The sequence below is a fragment of the Mirounga leonina genome, unplaced genomic scaffold (genome assembly GCF_011800145.1).
Source record: "Mirounga leonina isolate KUSES-001 unplaced genomic scaffold, KU_Mleo_1.0 Mir_53, whole genome shotgun sequence".
NCBI lineage: Eukaryota > Metazoa > Chordata > Mammalia > Carnivora > Phocidae > Mirounga > Mirounga leonina.
The window spans coordinates 10,655,808-10,678,243 of NW_023270807.1; the positions used below are offsets into that span (position 1 = coordinate 10,655,808).

At 49.3% G+C, this 22,436-nt stretch overlaps 1 protein-coding gene across 2 annotated transcripts; it reads right to left on the reverse strand.

Moving 5' to 3' along the window:
• Positions 1-9,705: 9,705 nt before the first annotated feature.
• On the reverse strand, positions 9,706-22,334 carry MRPL14 (mitochondrial ribosomal protein L14). 2 transcript variants are annotated; one of them, XM_034991890.1, is made up of 4 exons: positions 22,228-22,334; positions 15,432-15,574; positions 12,124-12,202; positions 9,706-10,179 (listed from the first exon to the last, which is right to left on the reverse strand). In XM_034991890.1, the coding sequence occupies exons 3-4, from the start codon at positions 12,192-12,194 to the stop codon at positions 9,813-9,815; spliced, it is 438 nt and encodes a 145-aa protein (XP_034847781.1). In that variant the 5' UTR covers positions 12,195-12,202; positions 15,432-15,574; positions 22,228-22,334; the 3' UTR covers positions 9,706-9,812. The 2 variants fall into 2 exon arrangements, with proteins under 2 accessions (XP_034847781.1, XP_034847780.1); XM_034991889.1 differs by lacking the exon at positions 15,432-15,574.
• Between the last annotated feature and the right edge of the window lie 102 nt (positions 22,335-22,436).

Below are 22,436 nucleotides of genomic sequence, written 5' to 3' on the forward strand. Positions count from 1 at the left end.
GCACGGAGTGCAAGGGGAAGCCCACTTCCTCAGCTGGAGCTGAAGCTCAAGTTGCAGGGGACCGGAGACAGTGCTGATAAATAAGGCAGGGAGCAGGCCTCCAGCGAGAAGCGCTGCCCTTGGCCGGCTGGAAGGAACTGACCTCAGAGAAAACTGGAAGCAACTGTGGGTCTCCGCAGTGGCTATCCATCCAACTGATGCTTCCGGGAGACTTCACCAGCTGAGGGAGGGCACGTTACCAAGAAAGATCCCCAGCACAGGTCAGTGCGGCAGAAGGAACAGGAGCTGTGAGGTCAGACAGACCTGCCTTCGAATCCCGGCCCGTCATCGGCCTGGGTTTGCTCACTCATGTATCAGGCACAGCAAGGACTAGCTGGGACAGAATGTGTCAAGGGCCTGGCACAAAATCAGCCGTCAGACAGCAGGAGGAAAGCGATGTGATGTCTACACCGAGAGCCGGACTGTCCCAGAACTCGGTAGCAGGCTGCAGCATGCTGGCGCCGTACTGGGCCCCGGCCTGCAGCAAGAGTGCCACTCTACCCTAGGAAAATGGCAGCACCCTGTGGAAACTAAGAATGGGCAGGGAAAGCAGGGCAAACCCAAAGGGACACCACGGCTGTGAGATTTGTAAGTTAAGAAGGCTGCGAGTGCCACCACTAGGACTGTCGTGGAGAATGGGGGCAGAGGCAGAAGCCAAACCTCGGAGGAGAGTGATTAGCCCCCATGACCGAACCGGTGAGTGATGGCTGAGCCCAACCTACAGCCTTGCCTGCAACCCCAGCGCACGGCTCTCATGCGGTCTGAGACCCTCTGTCCACGCTCTGCGAGCCCAGCGCCTAGTCCTCTGATGGCCTTGACTCTGCTGGTCTAGTTCTCCACCCTTCTATTTTTTTTTTTTTAAACCACTTTTTTTTTTTTTAAAGATTTTTTTTTATTTTATTTGTCAGAGAGAGAGAGAGCACAAGCAGAGGGAGTGGGAGAGGGAGAAGCAGGCTTCCCGTGGAGCAGGGAGCCCGATGTGGGGCTCGATCCCAGGACCCTGGGATCATGACCTGAGCCAAATGCAGACGCTTAACGACTGAGCCACCCAGGCGTCCCCCTAGTTCTCCACCCTTCTAAATCCCCCATTAGCTGCTGCCCTACCTTTAGGGCTCAAGCCAGGGTAAAATGGCAGGTAAACAGCGACCAATAGAGAGTTTCACGGATTTCGGTGTTAGAGGGTTTCACACCTCTAATTCAACACCATTATTTAGGGACCGATGGTTGGCTGTGACTCCCGGATGTCCCCGGTCCCCTTACACACAACCAGTCTTATCCCAGGGTTTCCTATCCTTGGCACTATCGGCACTTGGGGCCGGATGTTCTGTGTTGTGGAGCCTGTCCTGTACATCGTGGCATGTCTAGCACTGACCCTGGTCTCTACCTACCAGATGCCACCCCCAGTCGTGACAATCACCAACGCCTCCAGATATTGACAAACGTCCCCAGTTAAGCACCACTGCCTTATCCCTTGCACAACTTTCTTTTCTCCTAAACATGGTGAAGATTTAGAAACTCAACTTTAGTAAGAAGCGTGTTTATTTAGTACCTTTCCAGGTGGGGACGGTGGAGGAATCAAGATGGAGGAAGGTAGAAAAGCTTTGTCAACAAGAAGTAACCAACAGCCTTGGCACTTAATGCTGAAGCCAACTTATGGTGGCACATTGTCACTGTCACATGCGTCTCTTCCTCTTTCTTTTCCACCCTCTTTCTGTCCCCGAGCCTGAGGACTGCTGAGTGCTTCCAAGGACATCATGTGAACCTGACGAACCTGCAGCAAGGGGTGAGTCGTTTACCTTCATCTCACTCCTTCCGTCCCCACAGCCTGAAGGGGATTGCTGTCCTCTAAACCCTGTACAAACAACTGCCCCATAAGCCACCTTGTAACTCTCTTTTATATTGTTGCCTAAACATTTGAAGGGACTAAAATTTTCATATGAACGAAACCAAGTATAGGAGGGGGGAAAAGTATTTTATTATTTGGAAAAGAAAGCAAGCAAGTTCCAGTAAAGGGCTCCTTTTTCATCCCGGCTAGTCCTGGCAAGAGATATCAAAAGTATGGCCAAAAGCCACATTCATCATGAGTTCTCTCCAAGAAAGCACAACTTGACACTTTGGACATGAACGTGAACTCTGGTTTCACAGGGTTACCAGTCTACACTCAGCATGGGCAGACGTCCTATGAGCAGGAAGCACTGGGCATCTGTCCTGTGTGGGTGAAGTCCACGGGTAAGGACCTGCACAGAGACATGCAACCCTGTCCAGCACCGGTCCTTGGAAATACTCTGAAAATGTCTTAATTTTGCACACTCCTATACTAAACATCTAAACACAGACTCCTAAATTAAGAATCCAAATTTTGGGGCACCTGGGTGGCTCCACTAGCTAAGCATCCAACTCTTGATTTCAGCTCAGGTCATGATCTCGGGGTCCTGGGATCGAGCCCCACATCAGGCTCCGCGCTCAGCGCCAAGTCTGCTTGAGATTCTCTCCCTCTGCCCCTTTGTCCCACTTGCTCTCTCTCCCTCTCTCTAAATAAATAAAATCTTAAAGAAAAAAAAAAAAGAATCCAGACTTTAATCTTTGAGCTGTCAATATTTTTTGTGTACCTACTGAGCACCAGGGAGACAGCAGAGAACAGGACGGACACTCCTGAGCGCCTGGGGCCTGCCCAATTACAAAGTGGTGTGAAAAGGGCCGTGCTAGGGGCATACAAAGCACAGCAGAGGCCCCACAGAGCATAAAAAGAACATTGGGCCCAACTCTACTGCATACTCACTCAGTTTTACTATCTATGAAATAAAGACCTCAACCTGACCTCCACCCAGAGTTGTCACCAAGGCGGGAGTCACAGAATTCAAGGCTGGGACACACCTCAGCAGCAGGCATGAGGTAAGACCACAAAGGTGAGAGCACTTTGCAAAGGGGAAGTGCTCCAAAGAGGCAGAGGTTTGCCAGTGGGGGTGTCCACGACTCAGGCAGACCCCCAGGAGGAAGCGCCCTGCTGCTCAGAGGAAGGAAGAGAAGGCAGCAAGGTGGTCTCTGAAGCCCTGGGACCCAGGAGGGGATGCAGGGTCCAGAGGGGAGGCTTCAGCCCACAGCAGCACAAGCACCGTCCCTCCTCCCCAACCAGCCCCACCCGGCCAGCCCAGTCACAGAGGATTCTCCCAGCTCCTCACACCAATGCTGCTTTCTGCCCCGACAGGCTGGGGAGGTGTTGCCCCTTCCAAAAGGGCTTTCAGAAAATTCAGATTTCTGAGCTCAGTGGCGAAAGAAGTGCTCAGTGATGCTGAAGTGCAGTGAAAAGAAGTGGGCTGGGAACCAGAAAATCTGAGTTCTCATCCTGAATTTGCTTCCCTCATCTGTGAAATTTGGGGAGCTCCTCAGCCCCCATGTCCACATGGTCATAGTGAAAGGTGCAAACCGTACCAGTTTTGTTTTGAAATAAACTCAAGCCACAGGTGGGTTACATCCGACATGCCCCGTGAGAAAGGCACCCTATGCTGTCAGCTGGATGTCACAGAAGGGAAAACTCAAAAGTACACACCAAACAAACAGTACTTAGGAAGCACAACGTTCTCCTTTCCTTTAAACACTCACCACGAACCTAAATAGAAGTAATTTATTAATTCAACACTTACTGCATATCTACTATGTGCCGGATGTTAGAACAGAGCTAGAAACACTTCTGTCACGTTCCTGGAGGAAGGAAAGAATACAAACCAAGCCCAGGCCATGGGAATAGGGGAGAGGCAGTGAGAAAGGCCCACCCAGAAGCTGGAGGGTGGGCAGCAGTGAGTGGACTAAACAGCTCCAGCTGCTGAACTGTCGGGTCCCCATCAGCCAGCCAGAGCCTCAGGCGCAGGGACCCAGTCTGGGCACCGATCAGTGGGAGCACGTTCCCAACAGGTTTGATCATCAAAATTAAAAAAAAAAAGAAAAAGAAAAAAAGGCAATAACTCCTTTTTATTTCTTTTATCCCTATCATTATTTTGAAAACGTCAAACCCAAAATAAATTAAAAGAGGGGCGCCTGGGTGGCTCAGTCAGTTAAGCATCTGCCTTCGGCTCAGGTCATGATCTCGGGGTCCTGGGATCGAGCCCCACATCGGGCTCTCTGCTCAGCTGGGAGTCTGCTTCTCCCTATCCCTCTCCGTCTGTGCTCTCTTACTCTCTCTCAAATAAATAAAATCTTTTAAAAAAAGAATAGTACAATTGCCATATACTCATTTAGATTCATCAACTGATCATTTTTTGCAGATATCAAGACACTTCACTAAGTACTTCGGCATCGGGCTTTTTAAAAACATAAACACGATCTTACAAATAAAGGGAGTAGTCAGACTAAAATTAACTTTTATATGGAATGAAAGGGAGAAAAAACATGTATACGTAGACGGCCTCTGCAAGAAGTTACCTACCAAAAAGCAACTTAATTAAGTACAAAGGGAAGCCTGTGGGACAGGATATCTGCGGCAAAGTCTGAGGACTGTGTAACTAATTCTCAATTGTTCGCAAATTTTGGGGACGAGACACAAAATCCACAGACCCTAAAACCTCCTTTCAAGCAGGGGTTTCATTCTCCTTCACCAGTAAATCTTTAACCAGAGCTGGCAGCAAACCAGAGCATTACTGTAGTTAAGAACGGGGCCAATGAGGTCCAGGAAGGGCACTGGGTTAGCCTGTGGGTGTGGGCTGGCACAGGCCTGGAGCAGCATCCCTGTAAAGGGCCAGCAGGTGGGATAGGTCTCTGTCTCTCCTCTTCCTGTGCTGGTGCCGGGCCCTCCTGCCTTCGGAAGTTGCTACATATCTACAGGAAACCCAGAGCAGGAGTGGGAAGCAGAGAGGATGGCTCTGATCCCACACTGGATCATCAGTCCTGATTGCCCAAGAGTTGCTTCTATTTGACAGGTAAACATTTGCCCTAAAATCAACTGCCAATCCTGATTGTTCAAGAACTCTTGTGAAATTCCCAAAATGTTTAAGGTCACTTTCATTTAAAAAAAAAAAAAAGCTTGTAGTCTGTCTTATGAGATAGCCTGTCATAATATCAAGCAAATGACAACAGGCATCGCTGTTCCTGAATCTGGCTGGAAATTGCCTTTAAAAAGTCATAAAGACGGGGTGCCTGGGTGGCTCAGTTGTTAAGGGTCTGCCTTCGGCTCAGGTCATGATCCCAGGGTCCTGGGATCAAGCCCTGCATCGGGCTCCCTGCTCGGCGGGAAGCCTGCTTCTCCCTCTCCCACTCCCCCTGCTTGTGTTCCCTCTCTCTCTGTGTCTCTCTCTGTCAAATAAATAAATAAAATCTTTAAAAAAAAAAGTCATAAAGACAAAAAAAAATCATAAAGACATTGGCTTGATGCTGAAAACTGAGAAGCAAACTCATGACCACTGTGAACCCGGGAAGTCCAAATAATTTGGAACATGACTAACATTTGGGAAAACACTTGGGCAAGTGTCCAAAATGCTGAGGGGAACTGAACTGTGATCCATACCCATCCTCCAGGTGGGAGAGAATAAAACAGAGTCCCACAGCTTGTTGTTAAAGACTGGATTACAGAACCAGAGGAGAGAAGCACAGCTGCCAGGACAGATCTGAATTTCAGTTCATCATCTGATTTTAGCAGCATGCAATTTTCATCAAAACCAACAATTCTCAGCAGCTGAGAAAGAACGTGAGAGAGCACGAGAAGGGCCAAGGAAGGCAATGAGGGGACAGAGCAGGGAAGCTAGGGAGGCTGCGCCCAGGTGAGGCCAGAGCCCGTGGGCCCCAGAGGAGGCGCACCCTGGGGCTGAAGGAGGGGCTCCTCCGCTCCCCTCGGACCCAGAAGGCCAGCCTCAGGCGAATTCTGACTCCCGATGGACCGTCTCTCACTGCCCGCCCTCGCTAAAGCCAGGCTGGGCTCGGGTCTCAGGAGGGACCTGCCTGTCACCCAGGAAGAGGCCACCCTGCCACAGATACGTGGCTTCTGTTTTCCAGGAGGGCTGGTGGTGACAGGATGATCTCTGCACATTCTTTGGCCAGGTCCCCACCGGCAGCCAAGGGCACGCCCTTCAAAGTGGCTGGGGCAAGGGCTGCAGAGGCCCCCCCACTGGCGGGGTCCCCTAAGCACCCAGCCCCCGTGCAACTCCCCTGAGGCTCTGGCTTGCCCAACTAGGCAGCAGCACAGGCCCACTGCGCGCCCAGGCCTCCCAGCCCCAACCACGCACCTACAGCCCCTTGCGGCACATTTCTGCAGCGGAGCCGTAGCAGAGGGAGTAAAACTACGGGTAGCGCCGGACACCGCAGGAGACACCGCGGTGAAGCCTATGAACCAAGAGACACAAGGCTCTCCTCTGACCTGTCAGGGGCAGCTTCTTAAGGGTGCAGAAGGGAAAACAACAAAAGCCAGCTCAGACCCATAGGGAAATATAATCTGTGATTATAAATATTTCATGAGCAAAGAAGGTGGTACTGGTTGAGACACTGGGGTGGGGAGGGCGGACAGCAAATTAGATCCCAGTTTGCAAAGTGACAGGGCAGCTGGAAAAGCAGCAAAGCTGAGGCTATTCTGGGCTGTGCGCTGGGAAGGCCTGCGTCACAGAGAGCAGGCTCCGGCCACTCGGCTTTGTGGAAACCACAGCCTTCCAGTGGTCAGCAGAGAACACCTTGGGAGGGGTGTTTAAGCCCACGGAAGACCAGAGGAGGGGACAGTGAGGATAGTCATTTGAATGACCTGGGTAGGCTGTGGCAGAGCAGCAGGACCCCGCACACTCGTGACAGGATCCATACGCTGTCTGCTCACTAAGGGCACAGGAGGGACTGAGCCTGACCCCAGAAGGCAAGGGGCCTGCAATGCAAGGGGGCAGCTCAGGAAAGAGCAAAGGCCCAGCCCCTAAGCTGAGAATCAGAACTCTGCCTTCCCTTCCAGGACAGGGGTCTCTTCTCCCTGAATCTTTGGGAAGCAGCCTGGAAAGCAGAGCAATGAGCAGCTTGCTGAGTACCAGTGGCTGCAGCTGGAGAGACACCCACCACTGACAAAGCAGGGCCCGGTCTGGGTGGGAGTCCTCCTCCTGGGCCACGGCCCGCCACGGCAGCAGAGCAGGCCGGCCACAGACTCCAGCAGCCCTTGCGGAGGGCCGGAAGGAGAGGGATGTTAGCTCCGAAAGCACCCAGGGTACCTTGAATCAAGCTTAGTCAGAGGAACCCTGGAGCGGGGGAAGCAGTGCCTGCCTCAACCAGGAGGACAGAAAACTACTAGTCCTCGCTTCCTTGCAGTCAGGACTTAGCAGGCAACAGGCTCTAGGATCACAGCTAGAGAATCAATTCAAGGTGGAGAGGACTCATCAACCCCAAAAGTAAGACCCCATGTTGTTGTTAGAAGACCCCTCAGTTGTAAGTCCCAGGAACTGACTTCAAGACCAGCTTTACCACCTATTAGTTTTAAGACCCCATGAAATGACGTTACTAAGAAACTCAGTGTCCTCATCTAAAACACGGACCCGTGCCTGCCAAACCTAAGGACTAGGAGGGACCCAAGAAGAGACAGATACATAAACACTTTCAAAACAGATACTAAGTGCCGCTCCAATCATGAGATCATTTACATCCAGCTACTTACTTGATACCTCCTGGATGTCTCACAGGCACCCCCATCCAGAGGCCCCCAACTGCTCCCTCTCCCACCCAGACTGCTCCTAGGGCCCTGCCCCCTCGACGCTTGGTAGGACCAACCATCCAGGCGTGGAAGCCAGGAACCCAGGACCCATTCCTGGCCTTCCCAACGGCGAAATGTACCACCGAGCCCAGTGAACTGAGCTTCCTCGAGGTTTCTACTCCCTTCCTTCACCACCATCCCCACCCAACTCGTCATCATCTTCACAGGGTCTGCTGCAAAGCCTATGCTGGCCATTCTGGCCTCCCTTAGCCTCTGTCCACAGAGCAAATCTAAGCAAATCTCCTCTCCCAGCTCCCCTACCCCACATGCTGAATACTCCCAACAGTATGCTGATGCCCTCAGGACAAGGAAAGCTGCCTGGGGCTTACAAGGCCCTGCACAGCCTGGCCCTGCTTCTCTCCTGCCCTCACCCTACACCACGCTCCAGCCCACTCTCCCTGCTCCAGCCACACTGGCTTTTTCAAGTCCCTGGTGGGTATTCCATTCACCGCTGCCACAGGGTTTTTGCACGTGCTCTTCCCTCTGCCTGGAATATTTTTCCCTCCACCTAACTAACGCCTATCCATTTATTTCCTTCCCCTCTTCCCCTTTCGAGTCCACACTCCTCCCCAGCCCCAGGTAACCAGTATGCTTCTATCACTTCTAATCATTCCTCGGAAAGCAGCTGATGCAACCCTTTCTCGGGGAAGCTGCCTCCAATCCCTCAGAAAAAAAGTCTACTCCCATTATCACAGGCACTTTCCCACTTGAGGATGTGCATCCGAGTACTTAGGTGATCTGTGTCGATTTTCCCTGGGAACACCGTAAGCTCCGTGAAGGCGAAGACCTCATCTACTTGCACTCTCCGTTGTTCTTCAGGACTGGTGCATGCAGTAACAAATTAGCTAATACCTCCTGAGTGCTTATTATTGCCAGGCACTTAGAGGTACTATGTCACTGAATTCTCCCATCATTCCTACCAAGTAGGTGCCATTATTATATCCCCATTTTATAGAGGAGGAAACTGAGGGACAGAGAAGTTAAAAAACTTGCCCAGGGGTGCCTGGGTGGCTCAGTCGTTAAGCGTCTGCCTTTGACTCAGGTCATGATCCCAGGGTCCTGGGATCGAGCCCCGCATCGGGCTTCCTGCTCAGCAGGAAGCCTGCTTCTCCCTCTCCCACTCCCCCTGCTTGTATTCCCTCTCTCGCTGTGTCTCTCTGTCAAATAAATAAAAATTTAAAAAAGTTTTTTAAAAAATTAAAAACTTGCCCAAAGTCAGTAAGTAGTAAGTGGTGGAGTCAGGATTCAAACCCAGGCAGTCTGGCTACAGAGCCTGTGTTCTTAATCATTATGCTCTTCTACCGCTGAGAGGCCACTGGAATATACAATGAGCGTGTGCAAAGGATATTCTGAATGAATAAATGAAAGGATTTATAAATGAGTTGATGAGATCTCATTAAAGGAACTCAGGGAACCCCCAAATCTTCCCCCAGATCAACAAATCAGTGGGTTCAACCGCACAGGCCCAAGATCAGGTCATCTGCAAAACAGAAAGGCTAATCCATTTCCCCAGCAGTCAAGGGAAGAAGCTTTCTACTGCTGAACACACAGGAGTGTTCTGGTCCCTCACAGAAGGTACCCCCACAGTAAAGAAAGGATCACTGCCTGGGTTCCATTGAAGCCTAAAGGCAATGTTCCACTAGATGGAACAAGTCCCTCTGCCCTTATTCATGCTAACCTGCAATCTTCATAACCATTTAATATCTCGAGCCCTCCAACACAGAAAGAGGATACTCTGAATGGCAAAAAAAAAATTAAAATAAAAAATAAAAAAGCTTGCCTGGTGAGAAAGTGACAGAGTCCAACTGTACATTACGAATTTGGTTTGTACCTCCATTTTTCAGAGCTTGATAATCCTGGATGAGCTCATAGGCTACCTCATGCCATCGGTGTGACCAGACAAGGCTAGGCCACCTTTTAACTGCTTCGGTGCCACTTACCTCATGACCACATCCCAAAAAGCTCAGGAGGAAACATACATGAAAAGGTTTATTTTTTCACAGGACACTGTTCCCCAGCCATGGGGCCCCAAGTTCCCTCCCATGAGTCCCACCGCAGCCAGCGGCCCGAGCCCTGATCACACAAAGTTCTGAGCAATGGCCAGGACCTTGGAAAATTCACCTTCCCTCTGACGTAGGCTGGTGGGGATGGGTGTCTTAATTCGGGTCCCCACAGGGTTCCCATTGTCCTCAATGAGGACCACATTGTTGGAGTCAAACCTGGGGGTCATCCGGGGACCGGGCATGCGATGCCCCACAATGAGTGCCTTTTTCTTCTGTCCCTTGATGGCCAGCAGTATCCGGTCGCCCACCTTGCCCACCCCGTTCTTGTTATAGACGTGGATGCAACGAGGAGGGCGATGGTATGGGGTATTCCCCAGGGCACTGTTGTCCACCACACGGACCCGCGTCATCTTCTGAATTGCACTGAGGCTCCCGGTGGTGCTGGGGAAAGAAAAAAAGTCTGAGGTCTGTATCTCTCCTGGTCAGGGTGCAGAGGCCTCTGAGGACAAGGCCTGGGAGACATCACACGTTAGCAACAACGCACTGAACAGAGCAAAACCCAGGGCCCTGACAGAAAGTCAGGTGCTTGCGAAGACTTCTCTGTGCCCAAGACAGTTTCCTCACAGTCAAAAGCTTCTGCTGCTGGGTCAACATCTCGATTTGGAGGGGTTTTAAATAGAACCCAATTTTCTGTTACAACGAACTTCATGGCAGCCTAACTGAAAGCCTTTGGTATGCAAAAGAACTCTGAGAATTAAGGGACTATTTTATGGGCCAGGCCTCACCCACTGCCTAGCCTGTAAAACCTGCTCCCCCAGAATACACTGATTCCCAAACTTCCCGTCTATGTGTTGCTGGGAGCCAGACGATATGAGTGAGTAGGCTTGCTAAGGGAGTCCCCTGACATAAAAGAAGAAACCAGAAATAAGTCAAGGTAACGATCTTTTGTCTCAGTGCATTTTTCCCCACTAGAATGGAATTTTTTTTAAAGTGTACCTATTAAAGGCAGATAAGCTATTATTAAGCGTCTGATAACAGTGGGATTTCTATCTTCCTGATGCCAGCACCTTAAGTGCTACATTCTCCAGGGTAACCCTAGGCTCTCCCCTCACATTCCACATGCCTACTCTGGGGCAATTTTATTGATTCCCTTTGCTTCCAACTAGTAAATTCCACCTCCAGCCTTACTTCCCTCCTGTATTCTAGCCATGTTCCCCACATGTCCCAATGATACCGCAGACTCACTAGGTCCCACACTGACCTCATCACCCCCCTCGCACACCTCCCCATGCTGCTGCAGTTCTTACTTAGACAACGGCTCCTCCAGCTCCCACACTGCAAGCCTCTCTCCATCAGCACCCCGGCTGCCAAGCCCTATTGACACTAGCCATGAAGCCCCTCTGTCCTCTCCCTCCCCCCCCCCCCCAACACTTCCTCAGTTTGGCAGCTTTCTCTCTTACACCAAGACTGTTACATTAGTGTCCGAACTGGTTCCGTGTGCCTCACGTTGCCAGCCAGGGGCTCTCTTTTAGAACATAAAGCTGAGAACACTCCCCTTAGAACTGTTCAGTGGTCCAGCCCTGTCTACACTGTCAACAACCTGGCCCCACTTACCTGCTGTCTGAGGGCCACAATCTCTTACCACTGAGCCCCCACCCCCCGGAGGCCCGGCCGGGGCCTGCTCCCACTTCCCTTCTGCGAAGGCTGCCTCTGCGCCCCCTTCCCCCTCCTCTGTTAGCAGCCCGTCTCAAGCCATCCAAAGCACCCTACAAACCCCTGTTATTATACTGGTCACATCTCCTCTGAGCTATTTGTTTCCAAGCTTGCTCCTGTGGCCAACTGTGAAGACTCTTTGAGGACAGGAAGTGATTCTTATTCATCTATGAGCAACCCCAGGCGCAGTGCTCAGTAAATGCCAGGGAGTGAGTGCACGAATGGGGCCAGGAGGCATGTCTGCCAACAATAACGCTCCCCATGCTCTGTGTCCCGGCTTGGCGTCTAAAAGGAGGTGAGGCTGTCACACTTCTACCACGCCTGAGTTTTGGTAATACACATGTAACATTTTAAAAAGAGATTCTGTTTTTAAAAGAGAAGGTTTTCCCGCACTGGGGGAATGACAGGGTCGAGAGATGTTGGAGTCACTGCAAGAATCCGGCAAGGACTGAAGTTTCCTCTACTGTCAGCCATTCCCTACCCCACCTCCAACAGCAAGGTCACGTCCTTACCAATCCTCTTACCAAACCCCAGCTGCTCTGGCCCGTTTAGCTTTCCCAGATGCCAAGCCCACCTCTGTGAGTTCCAACTCCCTTTCTAGTCGCATAACACCCAGCCCTGATGGGAGGCTCACTCAGACACACAGCTCTAAGAACCGAATGGGAAAGTTACCTGAAACTGCGCTGGCTGAGCGCTCTGCTTGCATGGGTGAAGGGGCCCCAGAGCCCAGCACAGAAAGCCATGGCAAATCCTGCAGGAAAAGAGGGGGAAAAGGTTTATTTCTAAGTCAGTGTCCTTACTCAGAGCCAGCCTGCCGGGGACTTGTGTGGGAGATGGTACTTCTAGCATAAGATCATTAGTCACTAAATATAAATCTTAGTGGTTAAAAGACACGCAGATGATTAGATGGAACTCCAGCTACAGTTTTGCTGATTCATATTCTAACTGGGGTCAGAGAGCTGGATGGCCCACAGCAGTTCTTGCTATAATACAAGAGCACAGAGATGCCTTCCTGCTTACATCATTTCCATAGGCAGGAAGAAAGCAGGAATTCTCTGGTATACACCCCACCAGTGACCCCTCCCCAAGTCCTCCAGAGAGGAAAGCCTGCACGCTAGTGCCGAGTGCCTCCTGAAACCAGAGCTTCTACCCCCTGCAGGTAGATTACCTGAGCAACTGCCACATTGTCTTGTCACCATGTCACCTTTCCCCAAATATAAGCACCAGAACACCTGGGTAGCTCAGGGCTAGCCAAGTAGAGCCAAAGGATACTCCTGCCAAGCCACTGACCAAAGCCTCTATTTGGGTCAGTCTCCCCAACAACAATATACACAGAAAAACTACCTGCCCCCCACCATAGCTGAAAGCGGAATTTGGGAGAGCAAGTTGAAGATAGAAGAACAAACACCGACCCAACACCAGGGCCTCCAACTTGCAGAACCCCAACCCTGCGGCTGGCTAGCACCAACAAATACAGCAACCCCAGAGGCCCACAACACCCAGGCATCACTTAGGGGCAGGCTGAAGAAAACCCTACAGCCAAGAGGCAATGCCAGCCGCAAGACACGCCTGCTCTAGCCCCGCGTTTGGCTGCAGAGGGCCTCATGGAGAAATCTGCTAAGAAAGACTAGACAAGTACCTTACGGTACCATCTCATTTAAGCCTCACAAAAACGTCTCCGAAACAGGCCTTAGTGTTAGGCTCATTTTACACATGAGGAGTAATTCTCTAACCAGCAAGGTGAAAGAATTCGCCCACGGTCACACAGCCAAGAGCTTCCTGAACCCACGCTCTTACTCAACAGCTAACACGGTTTAACTTTAAATATTAGTATTTTTCCAGGGTGCCTGGGTGGCTCAGTCGTTAAGCGTCTGCCTTCAGCTCAGGTCATGATCCCAGGGTCCTGGGATCGAGCCCCACGTCGGGCTCCCTGCTCCACGGGAAGCCTGCTTCTCCCTCTCCCACTCCCCCTGCTTGTGCTCCCTCTCTTGCTCTCTCTGTCAAAAAATAAAATAAAATCTAAAAAAAAAAAAAAAAAGGGGGGGCTCTGAAAAGCAGTCCGTCTGGTCCAGGCTGCAGTGACCTCTGATTTCAGCCAAGCTTTCCCATCTGATGCTGGCAGGCCCTTTTCCTCATTCCTGGGGAGAAAAGAGGCTCCTCAGCTCCTCCACAGAACCCTCAAGATTAGCCCAGCACCACCCACTCACATTCCCTCTCCTGAGAACTGCAACACCCTGCCTCCCCACACTGCACCTCTTCCTCAATAACACTTATGTTAGCCAAGGGCTGCCAAAGTGCTGGGGGCTTCCCAGAACTTTCCCGACTTGGGTACAACAAACCCACGATTCAAGGCACCTCTCTAAAATCTGCTGGGCAGCCTGGGCACAAACCCAAACCTAAACCTCCTCTCCGTGCCTCGTTCACAAGCCACCCCCACAACCTATGCCTGTCTCTGCCTGGCTAAATCTGAGCCAGCGCCCAACACATCTCCCCCAGTAAGCCTTGGGCAAAACTGCAGCATCACTTGCTACCCCCTCCTGCACACTGAGGACATCTGGGGATCCCGTGCCAGAGGAACTCCCACAGCTCCAACGTTCACTATCCAAACTCTGGCAACTGCATGCATTTGGATACTTGTCTTCAGATAAGGCTGATAACCCTTCACATTCTAGTTCTAGCTACTCATTCTCCAAAACTCAGGAGCCAGAGGTCTTGGTAACATGGCACTTGAACTCACACCAGAATTCAGAGATCATAGAGATTCAGATCACGAGGATTATGTGTACTGCCCTCAGACACAGGAGTAATACATTCACATCTCCAGGGGGTACTTCCATTTTCACAAGACGAGGTCCAATCCAATCCAGACTTTTCACCAGCTCTTTAGTGGATCTGATGGTGACCTCCACACCCAAAGGACTTAAGACATCAAATGGACAGCAGTAAGCATTCCCATGAACATAAAAGCACAAAAGAATCAAATATATTCACTTACTATATACATGTCCCTTCTTTCTTTCTTTTTTTTTTTTTAAAGATTTTATTTATTTATTTGAGACAGAGAATGAGAGAGAGAGAGCACACGAGAGGGGGGAGGGTCAGAGGGAGAAGCAGACTCCCCGCCGAGCAGGGAGCCCGATGCGGGACTCGATCCCGGGACTCCAGGATCATGACCTGAGCCGAAGGCAGTCGCTTAACCAACTGAGCCACCCAGGCGCCCCTCTTTTTTTTTTTTTTAAAGATTTTATTTATTTGACAGAGAGAGAGAGCACAGCAGGGGGAGCAGCAGGCTCCCTGCTGAGCAAGAAGCCTGATGCGGGGCTTGATCCCAGGACCCAAGGGTCATGACCTGAGTTGAAGGCAGATGCTTAATCAACTGAGCCACCCAGGCGTCCCATGTCCCTTATTTCTTAAAAAAAAACAAAACAAAACAAAACAAAAAAAAAACTGTGGTCCCCTCCACTCCCATCCCAGCAAAAGACCCCAGCAGCTATTGAAAGAGTAGGAATGCAAAGAATATTTGTTGAATAAAATAAATGAGGTAGCCAACAGAAGAACAGATTCCCCTCACCCATGGCTCTACACAGAAGGAAAGCCAGACGATGCAGAGCTCTTATCTGCGCATCAGGAACCAGGACATCACATGCAAACATGCTTTAGGAGAACCACGGTGCCAGTCATGGGAGGATTAGCCCATGCCAGGTTTACAAGCCCCTGGAATCATCTCTTGGGCCTGGTGCCTACAGTACCCATTGTGGAAAATCACCTCATCCCACCACTAAATAACTGGCTTGCATCAGGCCAGAGTAATGGAGGCAGCAATTTACTTCAAAGCAACTCCAATTGACCTTGATGTTATTTCCCAGCATAAATCCATCAGCAGACACAGGCCCTGATTCACTTTGGAGCAATCTATACACATAATGCTTTGTTTCACAAGCAATGTCATTCTGAGTCTTGTGTTTGCGCAGGCAACTAACCCAAAGATATTTCCTCCTCCACAACACTCTCACTCAGAGGCCAGGTACTCTGGAGACTCCAGTGCCAGAGATGGCTTTTCACGCCACTTCCTGGTCAGCACCAAGTACTGCCCTCCGGGTTCAGAGTATGAATCACAACCTCTCTGGAGAGGGGGAAGGGGAAGCAAGAGAAGGAAGGAGGGGAGGGAGGGAGGGAATGAAAGAAAGAGATTACTTAATACAATCCAAGAATTGTACTCATTTTCCATTCTGGTTTAGCTTTAAGATCTCCCCTTCTGTTCTGAAGGCCCTGTAAGTTTCAGGGACACATAGGTGAGCTTTTTACTCGACATCACTTTATAGGTCCCCTTGGAAATACACTCGGTGAGGGCAGGGACCAGGCCTGCATTGCTCATTGCTGCGCACTCAGAGGACTCAGTGCAATGCACATGAATGGAGTTTACTAAGTATCTGTTAAGTGAATACAATTCAATCTGCAATTGCAATTCATGCTCCAGCTCCAAAGAGCCTCCGTGCTGGGGGGTTGGTGGTCTTTCTTGTGTCCTTCACTCAGGCTCCTAGTGACTTGGGAAAGCCTCCTTAGACACAGGGAACTCGTGTTTAATGAATTTTAATGCACAGAGACTGAGCTGGAAAAGCAGACAGAAAGAGTCTATACCTCTGGTGCTTTGTAGAAAGCAGGAATATACCACTACTTGAGCAAGGAACAGCAAAATGGTATACTTAGTATCATATGTATTCATTGTTTCCACCTAAACTATTTCCATCTTAAAGATGCCTGACTTTATGTACGTTTTTGTTTTTTGGTTTTTTTTAAGATTTTATTTATTTATCTGACACAAAGAGACAGCAAGAGAGGGAACACAAGCAGGGGAAGTGGGAGAGGGAGAAGCAGGCTTCCTGCAGAGCAGGGAGCCCGATGTGGGGGTTGGAAGGCAGACAACGACTGAGCCACCCAGACGCCCCTGTTATGTACATTTTAAAGGCCTCCCAAAAGGATGGGCTCCAAAGAAACAAACCAAAAAAAAAAAAAAAAAAAAAAAATCAAAAGTTCAGCACAATCACAAAGCCATGTTCAAAGCACATTGTCAGTAACTGAAAAGAAAAGCCATACAAATGCAGGGCCCAGTCACAAAAAGGAAAAACACCTAGGGTAAGGATAGAAACGTCCTTTTTTTTTTTAAGACTTTATTTATTTGACAGAGAGAGAGACAGCAAGAGAGAGAACACAAGCAGGGGGAGTGGGAGAGGGAGTAGAAGGCTTCCCGCTGAGCAGGGAGCCCGATGTGGGGCTCGATCCCAGGACCCTGGGATCATGACCTGAGCCGAAGGCAGACACTTAACGACTGAGCCACCCAGGCATCCCTAGAAATGTCCTTCTTAATTAAAACAGGGAAAAGCAGAAGCCTATCAGCTTCCAGGAATCAAAAAAGGCACTCCCTGGCCCTCTGCCCTATCATGCAGACATAGGCCCTCCCATCTCCTGCAGGTGTCACCCCAATCTTCCTGTACCTGTAAGTACTCTTATTTGTTGCTTAAAAACTCATTACTGTTTTACTGTACAATTAGTCTCTTTTAGGAAGTTTTGTGGGTTGTTTTTTTGTTAACCTCACACAAGTAGAACATGTTAAAATTCTCAAAGTACTTTCATAGATCATTTTGTTGGATGACTCCCTTTTTTTCTTTTTTAAGACTTTAAGTAATCTCTACACCCAACGTGGGGCTCGAACTTACAACTCCGATATCAAAAGTTGCATGTTCTACTGACTGAGCCAACCAGGCACCCCTTGATGATTCCCTTCATGAGCACCCAACAGAAACCTATAGACAAATAATAAACAGCAACAGTTTGCAAAGGGTTGAATCTGCTAAAGGTTTTGAATAGTTCTGGAGGCTCAATCAAGTACCATTTTGCAGATGAAGAAATGAAGTCCAAAATGCTAAGCAACTTGTTGACTGTCCAAAGTCAGAAGTCTGTTTCTATTGCACCCTAGACAGATAAGATGGCTGCTTTAACCACTAATAAACTTCACAGAAACCAACACACCACCCAAAAGGTTAAGCACTCTTTCTCCTGTCGAATTTTATAAAACTCAGGAATTAAAAAGCTGTCCTTTTTTTTTTTTAATTAAATTTTACTTAGTTAACATACAGTGCAATATAGGTTTCTGGAGTAGAATTCAATGATTCATCATTTACAACACCCAGTGCTCATCACAAGTGCCCTCTTTAATACCCATCTAGCCAATCCCCCATCCACCTAAAAAGCTTTTTTTTTTTTTAAGATTTATTTATTTAGATTTTTAGAGAGAGAGTGTACATGCGCAAAGTGAGGGGAAGGGGGAGAGGGAGAGAATCTCAAGTAGGACCCCCCCCTCCCGCTGAGCACGGAGCCCCATATGGGGCTCAATCCCAGGACCCTGTGATCTTGACCTAGAGCCAAAACCAAGAGTCTGACACTTCACTGACTGAGCCACCCAGGTACCCCTGTCTTTTCAGTAAATATCTGCACTACACCCAGCCCAGCCTAGGACCAAAGCTGAAGCTGATCGGATTCATGCCAAGGTGTCAGTTTTCACAGCATATAAGCAAAGCTTCCCTCCATGGCACAGTGGGTTCTTTCTACCAAGGCCACCAGCAAGAACCCCATTTCTCAATTTGATTCACAAAGATAAAATGTTTCCAGGGTTCTTGTCCCATGCTTGTTTATTTATTTACCTTATGCGCCACGTTGTTACAAAAGTATTTAAAACAGAGGTTCCTTAATATACATGCCAATTCTCAATTATTCAAATTGGTTTTTCAATGTGTGGATTTTATCTATTCTAGCTTTGCTCCCCCTTCATCCCTACCTCACAGGTGTGCAAACACCTACAGTCCCAGAAATAAGTCTGTAACAATCTAGGTATGGTCAAACTCAGGAAAACCATACAAGGCAAAGTTAACTTCTACTTAATCACATACACATTTCCTTCCCATTAGTACCTCTACTGGGCCACTGGCAAGGGGCCAGGTTTATGGAGTTGTCAGGTGGGCAGCAGAGAAAAGGAAAATCCTACGGGAGCCCCTGCACTCCAAGACAGGATGCTGCTGATGAAAAGCATATCTCTTCCACCTCCATTCTCTGGGACCTCAGCAACTCTGTCAAGCAGGCATCCAAGGGAAGAGCAAAGAGGCATGCAAATGAAAATGCTTTGGCTTCGCATGAAAGGGGTTGTCCTCAAGTGGGGAATCCCTCTCTGAACTAACCAGTAGGGACCAGGTCTGCAGCATAATCAGTTTGTTTCCCAGATGTTGACCAGTGAGAAGAGCCTCACTCCCTGATTCTCAGGGCAGCACCAAGGGTGTGTCTTTAAAGATCCCTCACTCCTGGGGCACCTGGGTGGCTCAGTCAGTTAAGTGTCTGCCTTCGGCTCATGTCATAATCCCAGGGTCCTGGGATTGAGCTCCACTTCAGGCTCCTTGCTCAGTGGAGAGTCTGCTTCTCCCTCTCCCTCTGTCCCTCCTCCTGCTCGTGCTCTCTCTCAAATAAATAAATAAAATCTTTAAAAATAAATAAATAAAGGGGCGCCTGGGTGGCTCAGTCGTTAAGCGTCTGCCTTCGGCTCAGGTCATGATCCCAGGGTCCTGGGATCGAGCCCCGCATCGGGCTCCCTGCTCTGCGGGAAGCCTGCTTCTCCCTCTCCCACTCCCGCTGCTTGTGTTCCCTCTCTCGCTGTCAAATAAATAAAATCTTTAAAAAAATAAATAAATAAATAATAAAAAATAAATAAATAAATAAAAATAAAGATCCCTCACTCCTAAAAGTGTTTTTCACAGGTTAAAGTAGACATGACGAAGTGCTCCTTCTCTTTTCTAAAGACACAAATGATTTTTAGTTTTTGACAGAGGGACTTTCCCACTCTGAGTTGTTTCACTAATAAATAAGCTACCTGGTGCCTTTCTTAACAAGAAAGTGTATTATCTGACCCAGAGCAACACTGCTGGACTCTGAATCAGTCCACTCTTACAAACCGGTTGTCATTGCTAATACACACGTACAGTCGCACCAGGGTGAGCTATAACCCAAAACCAACCATCAGCCTCTAAAATAAAGGCTAACTTGTAATCTGATTTTGGAGACCCTCAAAAAGAGACCTTTGGGGCCCCAAGTCCCCCCATTTCCTTAAGAACTATCCAAGTAACAAAAACAATAGGAAAATCCATTTTATGTGGGTCCCCCAACACAAAAATGGGACAAGATAGGCTTAAAGGGACTCCTACATCGTCTTAAGTTTCTAAATGTTGAGGCGAGTCTAAATAATCACATACAGTGCCAAACAGAGTGCCACCTGAAAAATGGACTCCATGCCAAGGTTTTTACCCCTGATATTCAGGAGCAATAATAAAATATTTTGGCCACTGTTTCTTCATGGATTTCCCAGTGCGTTTGATTCAATTATCATTTCAGGCTTTTTTAAAAAATATATTATTTATTTATTTATTTGACAGAGAGACAGCGAGAGAGGGAATACAAGCAGGGGGAGTGGGAGAGGGAGAAGCAGGCCTCCCGCTGAGCAGGGAGCCCAATGAGGGGCTCGATCCCAGGACCCCGGGACCACGACCCGAGCCAAAGGCAGACGCTCAACGACTGAGCCAGCCAGGCGCCCCCATTTCAGGCTTTTTGAACAGTTCCCTCTTCTTTCTGTCTGTTAACATGTGGTAATCTTTTTTTTTTTTTTTAAGATTTTTATTTATTTGACAGAGAGAGACACAGTGAGAGAGGGAACACAAGCAGGGGGAGTGGGAGAGGGAGAAGCAGGTTTCCTGCTGAGCAGGGAGCCCGATGTAGGGCTCGATCCCAGGACCCTGGGATCATGACCTGAGCTGAAGGCAGTCGCTTAACCAACTGAGCCACCCAGGCGCCCAGCATGTGGTAATCTTAATCAGGCACAGGCAGAAATAGGCCAGGAATCCCCCAGATGTTCAGACTAAAAAAATAGTAATAGATAAGAAATACCTTGTAGTGATCCTCAGAGATCCACTTCCATTATAAGTGCTATTGGCAATGGATCACACCAGCTTTACAACCACAAAATCAACACAATATGCGAAAAGTTCCATAGTAAATATAGTAAATATACATCCAAGAAACTCTAAGGGTTGAATGGACAATTCCATCTAAGAAAAATAAAAACAAAAAAACAGGGCAGATCCTTGTTCATCTCAACTGCTTGCTCCTACCCAAAACAACTCCCACAATCCAAATCTACGACGATTCTTCCCACCAGGGAGTCTACCAAAGACAATTTCACTCCATCCTCCTTTCTATCCTTCCTAACTAAGCCAACCCCACTTCCTACTCCAACAAAATGCTTGTTCTTCAATTCCATGTATTTCCATGAGTGAAGAGTAAACTGTCTTTATTCTTGGGCAGTACCTCCCCTAAAAAAAAAAAAGAGAGAGACACACTCTGTTCGTTACTGTATGTTCCCAGTGTGCTGAGTCCTTGTACACAATTTTAAATGACTGAACACTCAGACTGAGGAAGGCAAGAAGGCAAACAGGAGGATACGGAAGACCAATGCATTCCGAAGTTTTCTGTGACACACAAAAAACACACATGGTATAACACCTAACACATTCACATACATATGTATACCTAAAGCAAGCATCAAGAAACAATACTTGGTCTTACTAAGTACAATGCACTCTGATTATCTTTTTTTTTTAAATGATGGCCATGATCCACTAAACTGGATTCCAGCTAACCAATGGGACTCTGTTTGAATGGGAGTTCAGTTTGAACTGCGATAAATCAAACCTCACAGTTGCATTCCAAAAACTACTTATGAACCCTTTAAAACGCCAGCAGACAGCAGAGACAATGACCAATCACAAGAACCCGACACAACCAGGTAGGCAGTACCTTCCTCTGTCCAGCAGCCAGGGTTTAAGTAGCTCCCAATATCCCAGCATCCCAGTGTTTCCCAAGTAACCCAGGGGTGCTCCATCCATATGCCTTTTTGTTACCCTCTTTATAAATTCAACCCATTCAATCTTTTAGGGTGGCAAAATTCATTTACTGCCCACTATGGAAAGCAATACTTCCTTTTTGTCCCCAGACCAACCCTCTTCAAGCCTGAAGGAAGAGCCTTCCAGGAACCCAAAATTCAATGAATAGTTGGTACTCTGCATGCCTCTGTGATTTGTGTGGATGCTATACAGGAGTATGCACACACACGTCTGTCTCTCTCTTTCCCTCCCTTTTCATTTTTCCAGTCTTAGTCCTGGCTGATGCAGCCTCTCGTGAAATGAGAAACCTGGGAACCCCCTGGAGCCGGAGAAGCCACTCATTGGCATGACAGAAAGCAGTGGACGCACTCTCCACACCACAGAAACGCCTGGCAAACGAGTCACAAAGTTATTTGAAGACCCAGGCTGGGAAAGGGAAGGGAAGACAGAGAAGTAAGACAAACTCGAGGAGCCGCGGAAGGGTGACCGGCTGAGGCCACCTCGCAAAGGCTGGACCGCAGCCCACCGCTCCCCAGGCCGGCCCCACATCTCTGGGAAGGCAGGTGAGCGCAGGAGGGGGTCGCGGGGTGCAGAGACCAATGGGGACCCCGCCGCCCTTGGGGACTGGGAGGGGAGGGTCGGGGTCAGGGGCCGCCCCTCTGCCCCCAAGGGGCCCACTAACCTCCCACTCCAGCTTCTCCCCACCCACCCCGGTGAGTGCGCCTTCCCAACTGCAGGGAAGGAAGACAGCGGAGAAAAAGTTAGGAGCTTGACGCCCATTCCCCCAGCCACCCTGCCATACCGCTCTCGCCGCCCGGGAATACCCCGCTGCCGGCCTCTCTGGCCCAGCGCCGCCTTCTGCCCCCACGCGGCCGCTCCACTGCGCTTGCGCGCCCTACCCAGCCGGGAGAGCGGCGGTCTGAGAGTGCGCGCGCGCCTTGCGTGTGCTGGCGTGGGGGGGTGGGACCTGCGAGGCCCCGCCCCCTCCTCATCCCCCTCCCTCCTCCCGTT

Bases quoted from the DNA above. Each gene is read 5' to 3' on its own strand.
- MRPL14 (XM_034991889.1), bottom strand. From the start codon at position 12,194: ATGGCTTTCTGTGCTGGGCTCTGGGGCCCCTTCACCCATGCAAGCAGA. The intron at 10,180-12,123 runs GTAACTTTCCCA...TTCTTTCCCCAG, and splicing joins CTCAGCCAGCGCAGTTTCAG to CACCACCGGGAGCCTCAGTG.